The following is a 19,744-nucleotide window of genomic DNA, read 5'->3' as shown; positions in this document are numbered from 1 at the left end:
TACTCATTAAATTGGATTATTATCAAATTGGATTATTATTCATCACTATGTTTTATATTAGGATTATTTTTTTATCAAATTGGATTATTATTCATTAATATTAGGTTTTTTTTATTATCAAATTGGATTATTCATTAAATTGGTTTATTATTAAATTGGATTATTATCAAATTGGATTATTATTCATCACTATGTTTTATATTAGGATTATTTTTTTATCAAATTGGATTATTATTCATTAATATTAGGTTTTTTTTATTATCAAATTGGATTATTCATTAAATTGGATTATTATTAAATTGGATTATTATCAAATTGGATTATTATTCATCACTATGTTTTATATTAGGATTATTTTTTTTATCAAATTGGATTATTATTCATTAATATTAGGTTTTTTTTATTATCAAATTGGATTATTCATTAAATTGGATTATTATTAAATTGGATTATTATCAAATTGGATTATTATTCATCACTATGTTTTATATTAGGATTATTTTTTTTATCAAATTGGATTATTATTCATCACTATGTTTTATATTAGGATTATTTTTTTATCAAATTGGATTATTATTCATTAATATTAGGTTTTATTATTCCATATTATTTTTTTAATTACTTAAAATTTTTTCAATCATTTTCTTTACTTCGTATTTAATTATTCCGTAAAATAACTTTATTATTTAGGTTCTCTTATATAACCGTCATCACTACTATATTTTATGGCCAAAAAATATTTGTCTAATTTTCATGAAAAATAAATGTAGGTACGTTTAAGATGTCCAGTGGAGCTACTAAACGTGATCTAGCTTGGGAACATGGAGACCCAATAGACGGAAACAAACATGGCACAATTTGCAAATATTGTGGTCGGGTAATGAAGAGTGGCGGAGTGACACGACTTAATTTTTTGTGATTTTTTGTGATAAACTAATAGATAATTGACTAAATAAACATCATGCAAAGTTTCAATAAAAATTTCCAAGTTTTTCTTACAATTTCCGTGGTTTCCATGTAATTTTTATCGATATCGATATTATCCCGATATTTCCATCGATATTTCCTTATTTTCGAACTACCGATATTTTTGATATTACCGATATTTAATACCTTGAGTATAGATAATATCGTTTCTTGGAAACAATTCAGACTCATCAGAGTCACCACCTCACAGGCGAGACATCTCCCAAAATCCCACAAGTGACCCTTTACAGATCACACCTCAAAGGCAGCTCTTCTATGTGACGCGTTTCGATAATAACAAATCTTGGCCGTTTATTTCTGTAGGCGCCGCTAAAATAAACGGACAAGATTGATCAGGTTCTTCGTGCTCCACAGGGAATCACGTTTCTCTCTTCCTTTCTCTGCCCCCTGAATCTTACAGTACACCGGTTCATTTCCCATTCAAATCTCAGAAGAGAGAGATAAAGAGGGGGGAGAGAGAGAGAGAGAGAGAGAGAGAGAGAGAGAGAGAGAGAGAGTCTGAAAACAGAGAAAAATGGCGGACGAAGAAGAAGCAGAGCTAAGTGAGAAGCAGAAGAAAGAGATAGCAAAGTGGTTCCTCCTCAACTCTCCCCCCGGAGAAATCCAATTCGTCGCTAAAGGTCTCACCTTTCACCCCAAAAGCTTCACATTTTTCTCTAATTTTTATTTAATTTCGTAAAATTTCAATTTTTGATCGACCATGCGAATCGCATTCTGTATTTGATTTTCTCTTCTGGGTTGGCAGATGTGAAGGCGGTAATCAACGACGACGTTTTGTACGAGGAGGCTGCGTCGGAGGCCTTCCCACTGTACAACAAATCCCACTTGATTTCCATCGAAATGCCGGGCCGAATCGGCGACGTAAGTTTTCCTTTTTACTTTTTCGAATGAAATATCGGCATTGCGAAGGATTTTCGAGTTCCCAATTTGTGAAATTTGCAAACTTTAATTGCCTTGTTGATGTATTTTTGGTTCCAGAATCTGAAAATATATGGGGTTTTGTTTCTGTTTGTGAGAGCAGGTTATAGTTACATCATATGGTGAGGTCGGTGAGACCGAGTTCATTGATCCCAGGACAGCTCAAGTTGCTGTAGTTAACCACACTAAACAGGCAAGTGTTTTTATTTTTCTTCTGATATACGAATCCGATAACTGTAGGATTACATCAAGGCTCATCCTTAAGTCCTTACCTTTTTGCGTTGGTAATGGATGAGTTAACAGGACATATTCAAGATGATATTCCTTGGTGTATGCTTTTCGCAGACGATATAGTGTTGATAGATGAAACTCAGGAAGGGGTAAATGCAAAGCTTAACCTTTGGAGAGAAGTGTTGGAATCTAAAGGTCTTCGCCTAAGCCGATCAAAGACAGAATATATGGAGTGCAAGTTCAGTGCAAATGGAGGCCAAAACGAGTTAGGGGTGAGGATCGGAGATCAAGAAATGCCAAAGAGCGACCGTTTTCGTTACCTAGGATCTATCTTGCAAAAGAACGGAGAATTAGATGGAGATCTCAACCATAGAATACAAGCTGGATGGATGAAGTGGAAGAGTGCATCCGGCGTGTTGTGTGACCGCCGTATGCCACTGAAGCTCAAGGGAAAATTTTATAGGACGGCAATAAGGCCGGCGATGCTGTATGGCACAGAATGTTGGGCGGTGAAACATCAACACGTACACAAAATGGGTGTAGCGGAGATGAGGATGCTTCGTTGGATGTGTGGGCACACGAGAAAGGATAAGATTAGGAATGAGGATATCCGGGGTAAAGTAGGAGTAGCCGAAATTGAAGGAAAGATGAGAGAAAATCGGTTACGGTGGTTTGGACATGTGCAAAGAAGGCCTACTGACGCTCCAATTAGAAGATGCGACTATGGGACAGAGGTTCAGGGCCGAAGGGGTAGAGGAAGACCTAGGAAAACTTTGGAAGAGACTCTAAGAAAAGACTTAGAGTACTTGGATCTAACGAAGGACATGACACAGGATCGAGCACAATGGCGTTCTAAGATTCATATAGCCGATCCCACTCAGTGACTTGGATTTTCCAAGTCTCCAACCGAGAAGTTTTCCTCACTCGGGAAATTAAGGGAACACTACCCCAACCTACATGCTCCACTCAGAAAGCTTCAACATACAAGCTTCAACAAAAGAAAATTCAAAGAACTTAGCGAAGAAGGCTTTGGTGTATTTAACACAATACGTTGAAATGAAGGAAAGCTTATTTATTGATATCCCCGATAAGCTACAAATATGTACATATACATGAGTCAAAATAAACACACAAGAGGGAGCCTTCACAAAGGTTGCTTAGGAGAAGTCTCAGCAGTCGGTAGAGCCCCAGAAAGAGAAGGCACCGGAGGGGGATCATTTGGAGCCTCAGTACTGGACAGAACCCTAGAAGGAGGAGGCATCAGAGGTTGATCATTTGGAGCTTCATTACGCGGTACAGCCCCAGAAGACGAAGGCAATAAATGCCTTTGGAACAAACCCACAAATCTCTGATGATCAAGTAAAACCTGACCATCAGTTTCCTTCATCTGGTCAAGCTTCCTCTTCATGTTTGTAGCATAGTCATGTGCGAGCCGGTGCAACTGTTTATTCTCATGCTTGAGCCCTCTAATCTCCTGTTTGAGACTCATCACTTCAGCCGCCAATGATTCAACTTGGCGGGTTCGAGCAAATAGGCGTTGGGCCATATTAGACACAGAACCTGCACACTGAACACTGAGAGCCAGCGAATCCTTAACAGCTAACTCATCAGACCGTTTGGAAAGTAGTCTGTTATCTTTGGGAGTGAGAAGGTTCCTGGCCACCACCGCAGCGGCCATATCATTCTTCATCACGGAATCCCCAACGGTAAGAGGACCAGTAGGGGAGACGAAGGATGGGCGCCATATGTTGTCTGGAGAAGGCGGGGCTGCCTCTTCAACAAGGTTCAAGTCAAAACGACGGTCGGAGGGGCCAGACATTTTCAAAGGTGTTGAAGAGAGAAGAGGTCGGACAAATCAAGATCTTAGAAGTGCAAGAATGAAGCTTCTACTGGTGGAGATTCAAGTGTGCTTTAGAACTTAATGCCAGCCCCTATAAAAATCTGCACTCGACGGAGCTTCAGAAATCGAAGAGGCGCCTGCTCAGAAATCGAAGAGGCGTTTGCTTTCTCAAAAGCTGAGCTGCTTAGAGATCACGAGGGTTGATCTCAGAAATCGAAGAGGCTTTTGCTTTCTCAAAAGTTGGGCTGCTCAAAGACCACGAAGGCCGATCTCAGAAATCGAAGAGGCGCTCGCTTTCTCAAAAGCTGGGCTCCCCAGAGACCACGAGGGCCGATCTCAGAAATCGAAGAGGCACCTATTTTTCCAGCCTTGTCAGCACCTGTCACACGCACACTCAGCTTTGCGAAATTATGGGCATTCTGTCGAAGACTTCTGGGGAAGTAGAAAACACATGAATCTTACTGTTCAATCACCCACTTCCCACACGCAACAATAGCTCATGGGTACCACAGATAACTTTGCCAAAGTTCTCTGCCAAAGTTGAGCACGTGAAGCTTGCAGCTCCCACTACATCGCTCTGACCAAGAAGGGTAAAAGAATAGCAAAGAAACAGCACTAACAAAGTTTAGACCCATAAATTTTGAAGGTCTAGCTACCATATTATTACCCACAAGGGTAAAGGAACAGTACCACTGCTGGATAATTGGAAAGTCCCTGTGTGTCAACCTCTGTGCTTCGTGGCAAGGTAGACTAGCAAACATGCCCAACCTTTACTCACATTCGAGAAAACACTCCCAACAAGATTGCTTGCTCCAAAATCGAAGAGGCACCGCCTTCCGAATCTCGAGAGCCAGACTCCCAACATGATTACTTTCTCAAAAATCGAAGAGACACTGCTCCCCGAATCTTCGAGAGCCAAACCCCCAGCATGATTGTTTTCTCAAAAATCGATGAGGCATCGTTCTCCGAATCAATCGAAGAGGCGCTCGCTTTCTCAAAAGCTGGGCTGCTCAGAGACCACGAGGGCCGATCTCAGAAATCGAAGAGGCACCTACTTTTCTAGCCTTGTCAGCACCTGTCACACGCACACTCAGCTTTGCAGAAATTATGGGCATTCTGTCGAAGATTTCTAGTGAAGTAGAAAGCACATGAATCTTACTGTTCAATTACCCACTTCCCACACGCAACAATAGCTCATGGGTACCACAGATAACTTTGTCAAAGTTCTCTGCCAAAGTTGAGCACGTGAAGCTTGCAGCTCCCACTACATCGCTCTGACCAAGAAAGGTAAAAGAATAGCAAAGAAACAGCACTAACAAAGTTTAGACACATAAATTTTGAAGGTCTAGCTACCATAATATTACCCACAAGGGTAAAGGAACAGTACCACTGCTGGATAATTGGAAAGTCCCTGTGTGTCAACCTCTGTGCTTCGTGGCAAGGTAGACTAGCAAACATGCCCAACCTTTACTCACATTTGAGAAAACACTCCCAACAAGATTGCTTGCTCCAAAATCGAAGAGGCACCGTCCTCCGAATCTCGAGAGCCAGACTCCCAACATGACTACTTTCTCAAAATCGAAGAGAGGGTAAAGGAACAGTACCATTGCTGGATAATTGGAAAGTCCCTGTGTGTCAACCTTTGTGCTTCGTGGCAAGGTAGACTAGCAAACATGCCCAACCTTTACTCAAATTCGAGACAACACTCCCAACAAGATTGCTTGCTCCAAAATCGAAGAGGCACCGCCCTCCGAATCTCGAGAGCCAGACCCCCAGCATGATTGCTTTCTCAAAAATCGAAGAGGCATCGTTCTCCGAATCTCGAGAGCCAGATACCACAGACCACTTTTTCAAAGTGCTCTGACAGAGTTAAAACATGTGAAACTGACAGCTCCCACTACCGTGCTATGACCAAGCAGGGTAAAGGAATAGCATTACTACTTGTTGTTAGGGAGACGCCTATATATGTCAACCTCCATCCCCAACGGACAGGCAGACCTGCAAAAATGCTCAACCCTTCATCATATCTGAGAGGGCACTCCCAACGAAGCCTTTCGAAATATTCAGCTTTCTTTCCCCCCGATAATACCTCTGCAAACAAGCTATACTAGAGCAAGAATATCTCATATCATCAGGGTTAAAAGCAAGAGTATCCCATATCATGCTTTTTCCCTATCTTTTCCTTTGGCCTTGTTTTTACCTGCAAGACAAGGAGAAAGAGAGCAATCAGTCAGCACTTGGAATCAAGCTTCCAGCCAGGAACTGACTGCCTGGAACCCCTTACCTGATTACTTACCTGGCATTGCTCTCGAGTACTCATCTTCAACATCTTATGTTTCCAAGGAAGATTCCGCATCTGCTTGAGGAACAGATAGGGCAAGTGCGAAGGATACAAGGAAGCATGTGGAGACAAGTGTAACAGCACACGTGCCGATACATCCATTACTCTGTCAAAAGCAAAAGTATCCCATATCAGCAGGGTGGAACGTACTCTAGATTTGATGGACTTGTTTTGACCCTCAAATTCTTCAGTCGGCCTTATACTCTGGAGGAAACCAGAAAACCCTCCAGCTCAGTTCAAGAATAAGCCTGTGGAAAGTTACTTCTTCAAAAGCAAAAGTATCTCATATCATCTCTTCTCATTTTTCTTCTCTTTATCCTTCATGCTGTTGCAAGATGGGGAGAAGGTGAACAATCAGTCGGAGCTCTGATTGCTTACCTTGTCTGTCACCTCTTTCAGCAGACCCCCTAGCTCGGCGACTTGGGGGACTCCTACTACATGGTTTGTATCGCGCTTGACCAAGCCTGAAACTACAAGTAAGCTTCAAGTGAAATTGATACATTACCTTGTGCATCTCCACCAGTTAAAGATACCACCCCTGGATGGAGGAAAAGTACTTCCAGAGAAGATGCCACATCTACCTATGAGACAGATAAGGCAAGTCAAGACGACACCACACTCCGATACTTAGAAGTTTCGTGATTACGAGATCATTCTCCCACAATATTTCCTAATGTCATTTGTACTAAATCATTCACTTGTACTCACTAAAGGAGAGCTTGAACCTATGTACTTGTGTAAACCCTTCACAATTAATGAGAACTCTTCTATTCCGTGGACGTAGCCAATCTGGGTGAACCACGTACATCTTGTGTTTTCTTTCCTATCTCTATCCATTTATATACTTATCCACACTAATGACCGGAGCAATCTAGCGAAGATCACAAAAAGCGACCGTTTTCGCTACCTAGGATCTATCTTGCAAGAGAACGGAGAATTAGATGGAAATCTCAACCATAGAATACGAGCTGGATGGATGAAGTGTAAGAGCGCATCCGGCGTGTTGTGTGACCGTCGTAGGCCACTGAAGCTCAAGGGAAAATTTTATAGGATGGCAATAAGGCCAGCGATGTTGTATGGCACAGAATGTTGGGCGGTGAAGCATCAACACGTACACAAAATGGGTGTAGCGGAGATGAGGATGCTTCGTGGGATGTGTGGGCACACGAGAAAGGATAAGATTGGGAATGAGGATATCCGAGGTAAAGTAGGAGTAGCCGAAATTGTAGGAAAGATGAGAGAAAATCGGCTCCGGTGATTTGGACATGTGCAAAGAAGGCCGACTGACACTCCGGTTCGAAGATGTGACTACGGGACAGAGGTTCAGGGTCGAAGGGGTAGAGGAAGACCTAGGAAAACTTTGGAAGAGACTCTAAGAAAAGACTTAGAGTACTTGGATCTAACGGATGACATGACACAAAACCGAGCGCAATGGCGTTCTAGGATTCATATAGCCGACCCCACTTAGTGGGAAAAGGCTTTGTTGTTGTTGTTGTTGTATACGAATCCGATGATGCAAGCGACAATGGTAAAGAATGTAGTTTCTGTAATTTAAATTTTAGGAAAATGGTAGTTTTTTTATACAAGCGATAGTGGGGAAGTGGGAATCTAACTGGGATCTCGGGTGCAAGGATGAATGCTCTTGACCACCTTAGCTACAAACCCTATGCTATTATAATGTAAAATTATTAGTAAAGCATGAACCTTGGAAAGGGCATAAGCTGATCTTCCATCTCACTTATGGGGAAGATCATGATGATAGAAATCAAGCATCCATGTATTTGTTCCGTTATGATATTTGTCACCCTTTATTAGCTTTTTCGTTTAAATTGGTACCAATTATTTCATTAAAATGTGCTAAAATTGGTTCAGGTTTGTACAGAGGTGAGACCTGCTCTGGATGAGGAACTTCCATCCGCATATGTTGAGGAATTCCGGTATGCTTTATTTTCTGTGAAACTTTACACACGTTTTTTCACTCCTTTGAAGTTTGAACTGAAATGAGCATTTGTATGCTCCAAGATATTTGGCTCTGCTTATGTTCATGTGCTTATTCCAAGTATTTGGCATGGGAATAGTTTAACATTAATCCTGTAGGAACTACTACTTTATTAATATTGAGTTACCAAACCAGTAATACTTTTACCAAAGAAAGTTAATATTTGAGTAGTGCCCTTTCCATAATGGCCTAGACAGAACTATGCAATATATGTGTTACTTCTCGTCCAGTTATCTTCATAACATGCTCGTTGAAGAAGGAAACAAATATAAAAAATTATTGGAAACTTGTGGAAGCAACACACAAATAGAACCACAGCTGTTTTCATGTCAGTCGTGTGTGCATGTGTATATTGGTGTGCTTGTGTCTGTGGGAGTTTGGTGGGCTTGTGCATAAGTTAATATTCTTTCCTTTCAGGTGTGCTCTGGATGCAGAAATACTTAAATATGTTGGTGAAGCTTATCCAAAAGGAGTCTGCTCAGTGTACTGTGGCAATGGTAAAGGTGTGGAGGGCCCTGGATTTGACTTTGAGCTTGTAGTGGTGATTTCAGCTGCTAGACACAGCCCACAAAATTTCTGGTATGTGAAATTAGTGCTGTTCCCTACCCGCGAGCTTGTTTATTTCTCTTTAACATTTGTATTTCAGTTGGAACAGATGTACTACTAAAAAAATCTGTCTTGTTATTATACCAGGTCCTTTCTTAGTTACATGAAAGAAGAAAATGTTGATTTTCCTTTTCCTGCCTTTTTTTATGTGGGAATCTTCTGATATAAGTTTATTTGTCATGCCGCGTAGTAACGGTAGTTGGCGTTCTGTATGGAGCATTGAGTTCAAAGATGAAATACAAATGCTGGAATTAAAAGGCAAACTGCAGGTATTTCATATGTATTTGGCTTTCAGTATGGAGCATTGAGTTCATAGCTTAAGCACCTAACCAAGAAGGAACTGTTTCTCATCCATGCTCTTCTATTCTTCTCCTTCTTTCAGGTGGGTGCCCACTATTTTGAGGAGGGCAATGTGCAGTTAGATGCAAAACATGAATGCAAGGATACAACAATTTTTCAGGTTGATGTTACGATATCTATCTCTGGTTATTGTCATTTTTATTTTTGTGTTGCTTTTGGTGATCTATCATACAAGGTCATTGTACCTTCCCTTATTTTGAACCCTAGGGCTCGTTTGGTGTAATCCCCTCAAAATGAAAAATCATCCGCCACAGCTTTCAAAATACATTGAATTTAGAGGGTTATCCATAATCCAATCATCTCCACCAAATGAGGTTTTAATGTATTGCTTTTAGTATAACTGTGTACTTAATTTTTATAGAAACGGTATTAATCACAACAGTTTCTTAGTCTTTTCGGCGTGTTATGAATCAGCTGACACTTTTTGTGTGTAGAAACAGAAAGGCTATAGTTGAAGTTGATATTATTCATACAAATACTTAAGCATTGATACGAGGCTCGGTGATCTTATGAGTTCCCGTGTCATGCTTCTGATACATTAATGATAAAACATTTCCTGTGGCTGTTTGAATTTTTTTTCATAACTTTAACATTTCCTATGATTCTTCTTTGTTGCAGTCCTCTGAAGATAGTGCAATTGCCATTAGCAACATTATTCGTCAACACGAGACTGAGTACATAACATCTCTTGAGGTTCAAAATACACCAATTTCTCTAGTTAATAGCCGATGTTCAACTTTTTGGGCTCTTCACTAACAAATTTACTTCTGTAGGCATCTTATTCAAATTTGCCTGATACCACTTTCAAGGTACTATTAACTTCCATCGAGAATGAAATTAAATTTATTATATTTGTACCGTTCAACATATTCGAACATAATATGTTCATTATGAACATGAAACACATTCGCAGAAGAAAAATTGTTTCTTTACTATTACCTTACCCCAAAACATCTTTGTAATTGATTTCAGTACTAACCTTCAAAACTTAATGGATGTGATGCAGGATCTTCGAAGAAAGCTTCCAGTTACGCGCACCCTGTTTCCATGGCAGAATACCTTGCAGTTCAGCTTGACGAGAGACATCACCAAAGAACTTGGCATCGGAAAGTGAGTTCACCATTTCAAATGAAGATGTTCAACCAAGAGAGCGAGTTTCTTCCCATGCAGTCGTACTTAGGGTTTGCCTACCTATGATTCTTCCCCTTTGCTCGTTTCCATTCTGAGTCATGTCTCCGCCATTGGAGCTTCTCTCCCTCAGTTTTGGTGCACTGTAATATAATTGTTGTTTATGTTGTGTATAGTAAAAGGGTTGTGGCTGTTTCTCGTTGTGTTATGAACTTGTCAATGCGGAGGACGTTGCGGAGTTTGTATTTGTAATTGTTATGAAGAGTGGCTTAATATGTGTATTGGCTTCCTTTTATCAAATCAACGATGTTTGTTTCAACAGTACATCAAAGATGTGTACAAGAAACTCAATGGGATTGTTGAAGCAACAACCCGAAAAGGAAAAACCAGAGCGGACAAAAAAAGCCGCGCAAACCACATCACAAATCTAGCATAATTTGTATTCGGTTTTTTTTTTTTTTTTGGGCGGGGAGGGGGTGGGGGAGAGTTTTCGAATTTAAGATGCATTAGAAACTTAACACTTTATTTACTAGGATATTGGATTACATGCGAAGTAGGGCTGTTCGTACACGGAATGCCGATATACTCTAGTTTTCAAGCACGAGGAAAACTTCATAGGGCAGTTTTCACATGGAATGACACTAGCATGGGGTCCCCTCGGGGGGAGGGGGGGTGTCCTTAACAAGTTTTCAAGGTGTATCAAAACTCGTTGAGTGTCCTTAACAAGTTTTCAAGGTGAATCAAAACTCGTTGAGGAGTGTCTCATACTTTATAAGAAGTGCATTACAAATGTCACGGTTAAAATGTCTCTATATGAAATTTTCTTATCAAGATATTAGAGCACTTCCAGTGTAGTAAGACCCCATAGGCAATAGGCAACTCAATTCCCTTAAATCAACCGTAACAGTCGTGAATAGTAACTACTCAAGTGCATATCCACTCATAAACTGAATAGCCCAGACAATTTGTATTAAAATATTAGTATTTTTTATTTTATAAAATAGTAAAAGATAGCTTTATTTTTAATTTCGGATAATCATAAAAGATTAGTTAAAAGTATTTAAAAATATTGAAATGTGGTGTAAAGTGGAAGAACATGGTTAGGGATTTATAGATTTTTTTTAATTATAATTTTTAATAATTTAAATTGTGGCTGACATCATGATGACTTCAACCTTAAGTCACATAAGCAGGGTGCTGGACTAGACGATTATTGTCTGACTTCTTCATCAGACTCACCTTGAGCCCAATTACCCGAGTGGGTTGGAGTGTTTTGGAGAAGGGGAGGAGTGTTTTGGGTTGCCTATCCCCAGGGTAATAAGCAACGGTAGAGTTGCTCCTATAGAGCGGCGTCTAGACCACTTGAGAAGGGTAAAACTTCCCTTCAAAATCATAAAAAAACATATGAAGAAGAAAATTGAAGGAGGAGTTTTGGGTACAAAACTAGGAGTGGGCAAACGAACCTTAGACGGTTATACCCGTCGCGTTTTATTTTCAAGCGGATATGATCTGGTCCCTTCAATTTTAGGCCCGCCCCGACCGTGCACACCAATAACAATAAGTGATGACTCATAAGTGCGATTAGGTCAAAACCCCGCGCTAATTAGTTGTCTATAATATCTATATCACTTGCGAGCCTTGGAAACAACTGCTCGCCGCAACGTTTTTCTCGTTAATAAACTTCCCCTTTGATTATTCTCTCTGAGAAATTGTGATGGAAGAAGATTGGGTTGCAGGGCAATTTCTTACTTATCGGCGTAGAAACTGGTTTGTATTTGAATTTTAGGGTTAGGGTTTTGAATTTGATTCGCTTCTTGCTCAAATTTTGAAACTTTGGTATTGTATTTGAATTTTTGTTTTGTATTTGTTCTGATAGTGTTGTAGTTGTTGTTGGCTTGATTGCAGCTTCCATTTTCTCTGCTTAAGTTAGTGCAGGGCCATCATTTGGTTAGTAAAGTGAAGATCTTTCTCTCAATTTTACTATGTTTGGTTGCTGAGAAAATGTAGGAGGAAAATCTAATTTAAACAAATAGAATAGACAGACTAACAAGAAAATAAAAAAGGAATATACTTGTCTACCGATTGGTAACTAGCACTCAGTTGTACTCTGAAGAGATTACGGATTAGTTGGTGGATTAGTAGTCTGCTCTGTTTCGTAATCGTGGGGATTTGATTCGTTGTAGTTAGGTTCTTCGGGGTTCAATCAAGTATTCTCTTTGTCCCTGATGAGGTATTTCTCGTTATTTTGTTCTTGAGCATATTCAATCTGTCAATGAAATGTTTCCCTCAGCGTCTTCTTTGAATGCGTCTTTTATGTTGATCTGATTCGGACTCCCCCGATGTGTGTTGTGTTCTGGTTTGAATTCATATCTTTTGTGCGTGTCTAATTTTCTCTGGGATGATGCAAATTAGCCAAATCATACGTCGATGTGCTCCATAAGGCATTTTTTTCGAAGCGCTTTGCCAGTCTCTTCCATGGACTTGGCAAGGCTTTAGAAATTTGCCTTTTGTAGAAGCGTATCTATCTGATGATACAATAGAGATAGGGTTCCTTGCTGACCGGAATTTTCCTCTCTTGATATTCGATTTCATAATCGGTTCTTATTGTGTCACTTTTAATTGTTTTTAGTTTCGTTTTGCATAAGTATTTAAAACAACTGTATGTATCGGTACTGCAGTCTGAACTAGAGCTCGTTGCCATCACCATAGCCATCGGATATGCTTGGTGAAAAGAGGCAGACGTTGATGTGTTGAGGATTCAAAAGCATTGAGCATTATTCGAGAGATGGTGCCACTGAAAGACATAGTGCCAGCAGCACAGAACAACATAAACACGAGGTTCATACTTTTGGACAAAGGCATCGTCAAAACTACAACTACTACTTCATCACAAGCCCAAAACAAGACATGCTTGGCGCTAGTGGCGGACGAGACTGCGGCGGTTCACTTCCAGCTGTGGGGGAACGAGTGCGACGCCTTTGAGCCCGGTGACATCGTGCAGTTGAGCAATGGCATCTTCTCTTACTGCAGGAACAACCTTTTGCTCAGGGCAGGCAAGAGAGGCAAAATTGAGAAGGTTGGGGAATTTCTGATGGCATATGTTGAGACGCCGAATTTGAGTGAGATTCGTTGGGTTCCTGACCCTAATAATTCCAAGAAGTACATTCAGGAGGCTGTGATCTCCCCACATTCTCGTATATTTCCTCCCAAATACTGATCCATGAAGAAGAAGTTCTGTATTGAAAAACCGCAAACGCGAGTGTAGTCATATTGTCTAGAGCTGATGTGTTTTTTCTACCAAGAGCGGCGCTAGAAGTAGAAAACTACATAGGGGCGGGCTAATTTCGTTTACTTGTAGTGTGAAGTGAAATTTAGGCGTTGTGGGCGATGATCTCCTTGTTCATATGAGGAGAAATGCTTGAGGATTTGTGTATAGTGATTGGGTTTGGTTCTGCAGTCATACCATTGCAACCAAATCTGTTTTTTTTTTTCATTTCTTCTTAATATTTCGTAGGTATTTTAAACATTGTCCACGACATTCAGAAAAAAAATAAAAAATGCAAAAATTACAATATTTAGACTAATAATTTTTTTTAATTAATCATGGTTATGCTCTCGGCCTGAGAGATTTTTAGAGTATCCAGAACATAAGACATTATACTGATATGTGTTCGGAATATATAGAAAAATCACTAGACCTAGTTTAAAATAATAATAATAATAATAATAACAGGGGAATATATTGTCACATCTCAATGATTCAATCAACCACAATGACCTAATGGTAAATTACAGATTACAAGGCTTCTTTAAAATTAAAAACTAAAGGTCTTGAATTCAAAACTTGCTCCAAGCTTGTGGTCAGAGAAGGCTGAAATGCTTTTGTGAGTCTTTTCAGCTCTTGAAATAGGTAGATAACTGTGACTTGCTACCAATTTTTCCTTATTTAAAAAAGATTCAATCCTATGAGGGGCCAAAATGCAGTTTATGGATATCCTAATCACTTGGTTAGGAATCAGAACTGGCGGCCCCACATGCGACTTTCCATGCAATCATCAGTCTATATCAGCTCATCACCAAAGACAGTTGAACTCGAACCCACAAAAATGGCTGAAATCAAAGCAGATACGAGCCACCACCAGAGTCTAATCGTGTCGGAACCCGATGTTTCCGACCCCAAGCCATCCAAATCGAAGCGCCTCGCTTCCCTCGACATCTTTCGTGGCCTCACCGTCTCGGTAGGTAGTTAATTCACACTATTTTTTTACTCTTTTTACTTAATTCACTGTTTTACCTTGTGCGTTTTACCTTGTGCTTGAATGATGTAGTTGATGATTCTGGTTGACGATGCGGGTGGAGAGTGGCCAGTGATCGGTCATGCGCCATGGAACGGCTGCAATCTTGCAGACTTTGTGATGCCCTTCTTCCTCTTCATTGTGGGCATGTCCATTGCTCTTTCTCTCAAGGTTTGCTTTCCATTTCTTTCTTTGTTACTTCTTCTTTTAATTAGGCCGATTACTTATACTTCTGCTTATAAGCACTTTTGGTAGAAGCACTTTTATTAGAAACACGTTGAATTTTTAATTTAAATTAGGGCTCGTTTGAAAGTTTTCTAAAATGACTGAAATAGCTTTTAGAGAAAATGTTTTTAGGTTTCAAAAAGCACCAGTTATGTTCTTTTTTCCAAGAAGCATCAGTTATGTGCTTCTTCCATTAAGTGCTTTTCCAGGATTTACTTGCATTTTTACAAAGGATTGGTTCCAAAAACGTTTTCACCAATGGCGTTTTCAGCTATTTTAAAAGCACTTCCACACGATCTAGCAACTTGTGCTTCTTCATAAAGTGCTTTTATGACTCATAAGGCCTTTAAGTTTTCCTACCAAATACCGTTAGAAGCGCTTTTACTTGGCAGATTGTACGTTAAGCTCTTCGAGGTGCAGTCCCAAATAGGAATTCAACTAGATGATAACACTTGTAGGGCAGTGTGACGACCCCTTGCACCGAGTTTGAATCCCCCTCTTTTTTTCTATATTAGACTAGTTTAGAATATCGCATCGTAGGAAATGATAACATAGCGTGTTTTTCTTATAGAGAATACCGGACCAATTTGTGGCTGTCAAGAAGGTGATTCTTAGAACTCTGAAGCTACTGTTTTGGGGTCTCCTATTACAAGGTTTGAGTTCTTCCTTTGAAAATGTGATGTCTTTTTATTTGTTGGGTTCATTATTTACTTCATTGTCTTTATATTCTAGCCTTGCGCGAAAGCAACGTTACAATAATGTGCTTAAACACTTAAATAACTAGTTAGGGAATTCAATGCCAATCAAAACCTTGGTTTTCGTATCATTGTCAATCGAATGATACTTTCTGTGTGATGCATTACTTTATTTCAGACTTGAAATTACCAGGTGATTTGAGAAACTGTCGATTGCTTTTGTTGTCGTGAGGTGAACTGGATGCCTACAGTCTTTAGATATTAGCTCAGGTGGCGCTTAGTAGTCTAGAACATGTCGATGCACTGTTCAAAACTTATTTCCGCTTATAAGTAGTCCCAGAGGTCATTGACAAGTTAAATCCTGAGAACAGTTACCAAAACTCTTTCGTGATAATGTGGCAAACCCTACTTTTCCGTTCTTACATTGACAATGACACGCATAACTTTGATATGCTGTGAAGGAGGTTACTCACATGCTCCTGACAAACTAACATATGGTGTCGACATGAAAGAATTAAGGTGGTGCGGTATTCTCCAGGTAATTTTGCTAATCGTACACTTTTATGCGGATTTATATTGATTATGTACGTTGAACATTGAGTAGTTCTTGTTGCTTCTTGTAGAGAATTGCTCTTGCATATCTGGTTGTGGCACTGATTGAAATTGTATCGAGAGGTGCAGAAACCAAAGATATGGCACCCGGCACATTCTCCATATTCAAGTTGTACTATTGGCACTGGTAATTCTATATTTCTATAACGCTATAAAGTGTGTTTTTTTATTTTATAGAATGATGACAGAAGAATTCTTCGTTCCAAAATTTGTAGGCTTGTAGCTGGATGTGTTCTCGTTATTTACTTTGCTGTGATTTATGGGACATATGTTCCTGATTGGCAATTTACTGTCCAGGACAGAGAGAGAACCGATTATGGGAAAAGTTACACCGTAAGCCTTTGATCCTCAAATTATTTCTAAATGATAAGCACATCTCTTAAAATTGTTTGAGAATTGTTGAATTTGCAAAATTTGGATGTGGTAGGGATCTAAAATATGAAATTACAATATATTCTGCTTTGAATATTCTTTGTCGTTAGGTAGCTTGTGGCATGAGAGGAAAACTAGATCCTCCGTGTAATGCAGTAGGATATATTGACAGAGAAGTGTTGGGAATCAGTCACATGTATCAGCGTCCGGCTTGGAAACGATCCAAAGTATGTAGTTTAATCTTTTCCTTGATTGATCATTTATATGATTTTCTGATCAAGAGCTTACATCAGTGCCAGTTTTAATGTTTAAACTTCTTGACTTTGAAATTCTGCAGGCTTGCACTGAGAATTCCCCCTATGCAGGACCATTCCGAAATGATGCCCCATCATGGTGCCGTGCTCCGTTTGAACCTGAAGGAATTGTAAGGTATTTATAACCCTTGACTTTGTTGGATTTGAACCGCTCGGTCCTGTACTAGTTTCGGACACTTCAGAGATAATACCAGGCCTCTGGTACCAGATAATCCGATAGATGTTAATACTGAGGCACTTTTTAGAAGTTTTATGTGGATTTCTTTCCACCTGCAGCTCTATATCTGCAATTCTCTCCGCGATTATTGGAGTGCATTTCGGACATGTGCTTATACATATGCAGGTCAAGTCTCTGATTCGTATATTTGGTGCTTAGCATGTGGAAGACTCTAACTCATTTTTCTTGTCTTTCCGGTTACAGGGTCATCCAGCCAGACTGAAGCATTGGGTTCCGACAGGCTGTGCTCTCCTTGCCCTGGGAATTATTCTCCATTTCAGTCATGGTGAGAACTGAGGCGAACTGGCGAAGTTTATACAGCGATTGATGTGTTTACCAGTAAGTTATTCTTTCTAATGTTTTATTCCCATTGCAGCAATTCCTTCAAATAAACAGCTGTACACATTTAGCTACGTATGCATAACATCGGGAGTGGCAGCCTTGGTGTTTTCAGCCTTCTACCTTATGGTATATTAACTCTTCTCATGTGGACTTCATAGTTCTTTCCTTTTTCTCATGAGGCCATAAATTTTCAAATGAAAGATTAACATCGCCTCCCTCCAGGTTGATATCTGGAGCATAAGGTACCTGTTCCTGCCGCTGGAATGGATCGGCATGAATGCTATGCTCGTCTATGTCATGGCAGCTGAAGGCATCCTCGCAGGATTCGTTAACGGGTGGTATTACAAGGACCCCCATAACACGCTTGTATGTTCGCGCACCATATGTTTTTACCTTCATATTTTTCCTGCAATCGCCATGTTTTGTGTTAAATTGTGTTGAGTTGTGGCGTGGCAGGTGTACTGGATTCAAAAGCACGTCTTCGTCGAGGTTTGGCATTCGAGGAGAGTAGGCATTCTACTCTACGTCCTCTTTGCAGAGATCTTGTTTTGGGGCATTGTCGCCGGCGTTTTGCATCGGCTGGGCATATATTGGAAGCTTTGAAGTTTGAATGCGTTGTTAGTGTCTGAAGAAGTGTGGAAGGTTGAATAATTAGCAATTTACCATGAAATATTTGTACATATCGTTGGATAGCACCGGGCCACTGCCCCTTGAATTGTAAATCTTCTTGTAAACATAAGTGTCGTCGTATTGACGAGGGACTTGTAACTCAAGTGGTTAATAGTATTTATCTCATCAGCTAAGTGCTAGGTTCGATTCCCCTCACCCTCCAATTTCATTTGTTGTAGGTTTTTTACCACCCATGGTTTTTCATTTTCTTTTTATAGTTTTTTACCACCCGTCAAATTTTTCATTTTACACTTTTGATGCACGGAGTTTCTAGGAGTTTCTAGCATGATTAAGAGCTTATTTTGCCTTGCACTCGAGGTCTTAAAAGTGCGAATATGATTCTCTTATCTCTGGACATCTCTAATATTAAAAGAAAAATAATAACAATTTGAACATCAAGTAACACTAAAGTTATTAATTGGTGCTGGAGCATAAGATAAAATAGGTATGGCAATCCCTTGAGGAAGATCTTAAGTTTGAGCCTTGTGAATGGAGAAGCCCGCATTGGAAGAGTTTGCCCCCCAAATGGGGTCCGACCCGACTCATACGATTAGTTCTCGCCTATGTGTGGGGATACCCTAGATTCATCCAAAAAAGTAGGTATGGCATTTGAAATATGTTCACCGCAGTTGGTATCCTCCGATGGAGCATCAAACCTTCAAGGCAAACTATCTAAGTAATTTAGTCAGTTTATACCATATTTAGGGCCTCGTATTTGGACCTCGTATAAATACTCGAGAAACTTAAATGTAATTATGTAATAAAGGAAGGGACAAATATGTAATTAAGAGATGAGCCATTATTCTATAAAAGGGCATCATCACCCTCGCAAACCCTAAGTCTCTCCTATCTAGAGCAAAGCTCTCACATCACACTCTCCCTCACTTCTCAAATAAATACAATATAATCAGTGTGGACGTAGCCCAAATCTTGAGGTGAACCACGATACATCTTGTGTTATTTATATTACTTGCAGATTCATGGTCGTATTTACGTTGTTCCAAGACCTCCGGTTCTGTGCATCAACATTTGGCGCCGTATGTGAAAAACGATACAAAAAATTGTGTCGATTCTCTTTCATTTTCTCACATCCACCGTGAATCTGCAAAATCACAAAAAACCAGAAAGAAAAAAGAAACCTACTTCGTGTCTACCTTGTTTTATTTTGTTGGCAATCTACTCTGTAGATTTCAATCACACAAAAAAAACAAAAACAAAAAAAAACCCAAGGAATCAAATCTCTCCTCTCTCTGTCTTGTAGTCTCTCTCCCAGAATTTTCTTGTCATTCCTCACTCTTTCTCATCCACCAAAATGCGTGAGATTCTCAGATCTGATTTCGTTACGATCCGCCGGAGTTTCAACCAAACAGTCGCCATGGTAGTCGGCGCACATCCACAGCCGCAGCCACAGCAGCAGCTACAACAAAAATTCGCCACACCTTGGCACCTCACTCGATACCCGTCGTACAAAAGCTTGCTTCATACGAGAATCCGCCACACCTTGGCACTTCACTCGACATCTGTCGTACAACAGCCGAGTCGAACAGGCAGTATCGACGAGAGAAGTGAAACTGAGGCGAGAAATCGAGAAGC

General features: G+C 40.0%; 3 protein-coding genes and 1 non-coding gene across 5 annotated transcripts; all 4 read left to right on the top strand.

Moving 5' to 3' along the window:
• Positions 1-1,157: 1,157 nt before the first annotated feature.
• On the top strand, positions 1,158-10,710 carry LOC103433914 (F-actin-capping protein subunit alpha). The gene is made up of 10 exons (XM_008372206.4): positions 1,158-1,607; positions 1,733-1,848; positions 2,009-2,098; positions 8,190-8,254; positions 8,734-8,895; positions 9,113-9,191; positions 9,305-9,382; positions 9,901-9,975; positions 10,056-10,091; positions 10,289-10,710. Exons 1-10 carry the CDS (start codon positions 1,502-1,504, stop codon positions 10,394-10,396), a joined length of 915 nt encoding a protein of 304 aa, XP_008370428.1. The 5' UTR covers positions 1,158-1,501; the 3' UTR covers positions 10,397-10,710.
• Positions 10,711-12,016: 1,306 nt separating this feature from the next.
• LOC103433912 (uncharacterized) lies at positions 12,017-13,870 on the top strand. Of its 2 annotated transcripts, XM_008372205.4 has the most exons (3): positions 12,017-12,177; positions 12,316-12,357; positions 13,089-13,870. In XM_008372205.4, exon 3 carries the CDS (start codon positions 13,196-13,198, stop codon positions 13,625-13,627), a length of 432 nt encoding a protein of 143 aa, XP_008370427.1. In that variant the 5' UTR covers positions 12,017-12,177; positions 12,316-12,357; positions 13,089-13,195; the 3' UTR covers positions 13,628-13,870. The 2 variants fall into 2 exon arrangements, with proteins under 2 accessions (XP_008370427.1, XP_008370426.1); XM_008372204.4 differs by lacking the exon at positions 12,316-12,357 and having other exon boundaries at positions 12,037-12,177.
• On the top strand, positions 12,804-12,974 carry LOC114824690 (small nucleolar RNA snoR127). The gene has a single exon (XR_003772963.1). It is a non-coding gene; the product is annotated as a small nucleolar RNA snoR127 (small nucleolar RNA).
• Positions 13,871-14,395: 525 nt separating the features above from the next.
• On the top strand, positions 14,396-18,301 carry LOC103433911 (uncharacterized). Its single transcript, XM_008372203.4, has 13 exons — positions 14,396-14,648; positions 14,739-14,876; positions 15,502-15,583; positions 16,087-16,163; positions 16,249-16,364; positions 16,453-16,570; positions 16,720-16,836; positions 16,947-17,038; positions 17,200-17,266; positions 17,345-17,426; positions 17,517-17,608; positions 17,705-17,848; positions 17,939-18,301. The coding sequence occupies exons 1-13, from the start codon at positions 14,445-14,447 to the stop codon at positions 18,083-18,085; spliced, it is 1,476 nt and encodes a 491-aa protein (XP_008370425.3). The 5' UTR covers positions 14,396-14,444; the 3' UTR covers positions 18,086-18,301.
• Positions 18,302-19,744: the final 1,443 nt, after the last annotated feature.

Source organism: Malus domestica, chromosome 04, assembly GCF_042453785.1.
Source record: "Malus domestica chromosome 04, GDT2T_hap1".
Classification (NCBI taxonomy): Eukaryota; Viridiplantae; Streptophyta; class Magnoliopsida; order Rosales; family Rosaceae; genus Malus; species Malus domestica.
Note: the sequence above shows the minus strand (reverse complement) of the source record. Positions and strands in the feature narration are given on the sequence as shown.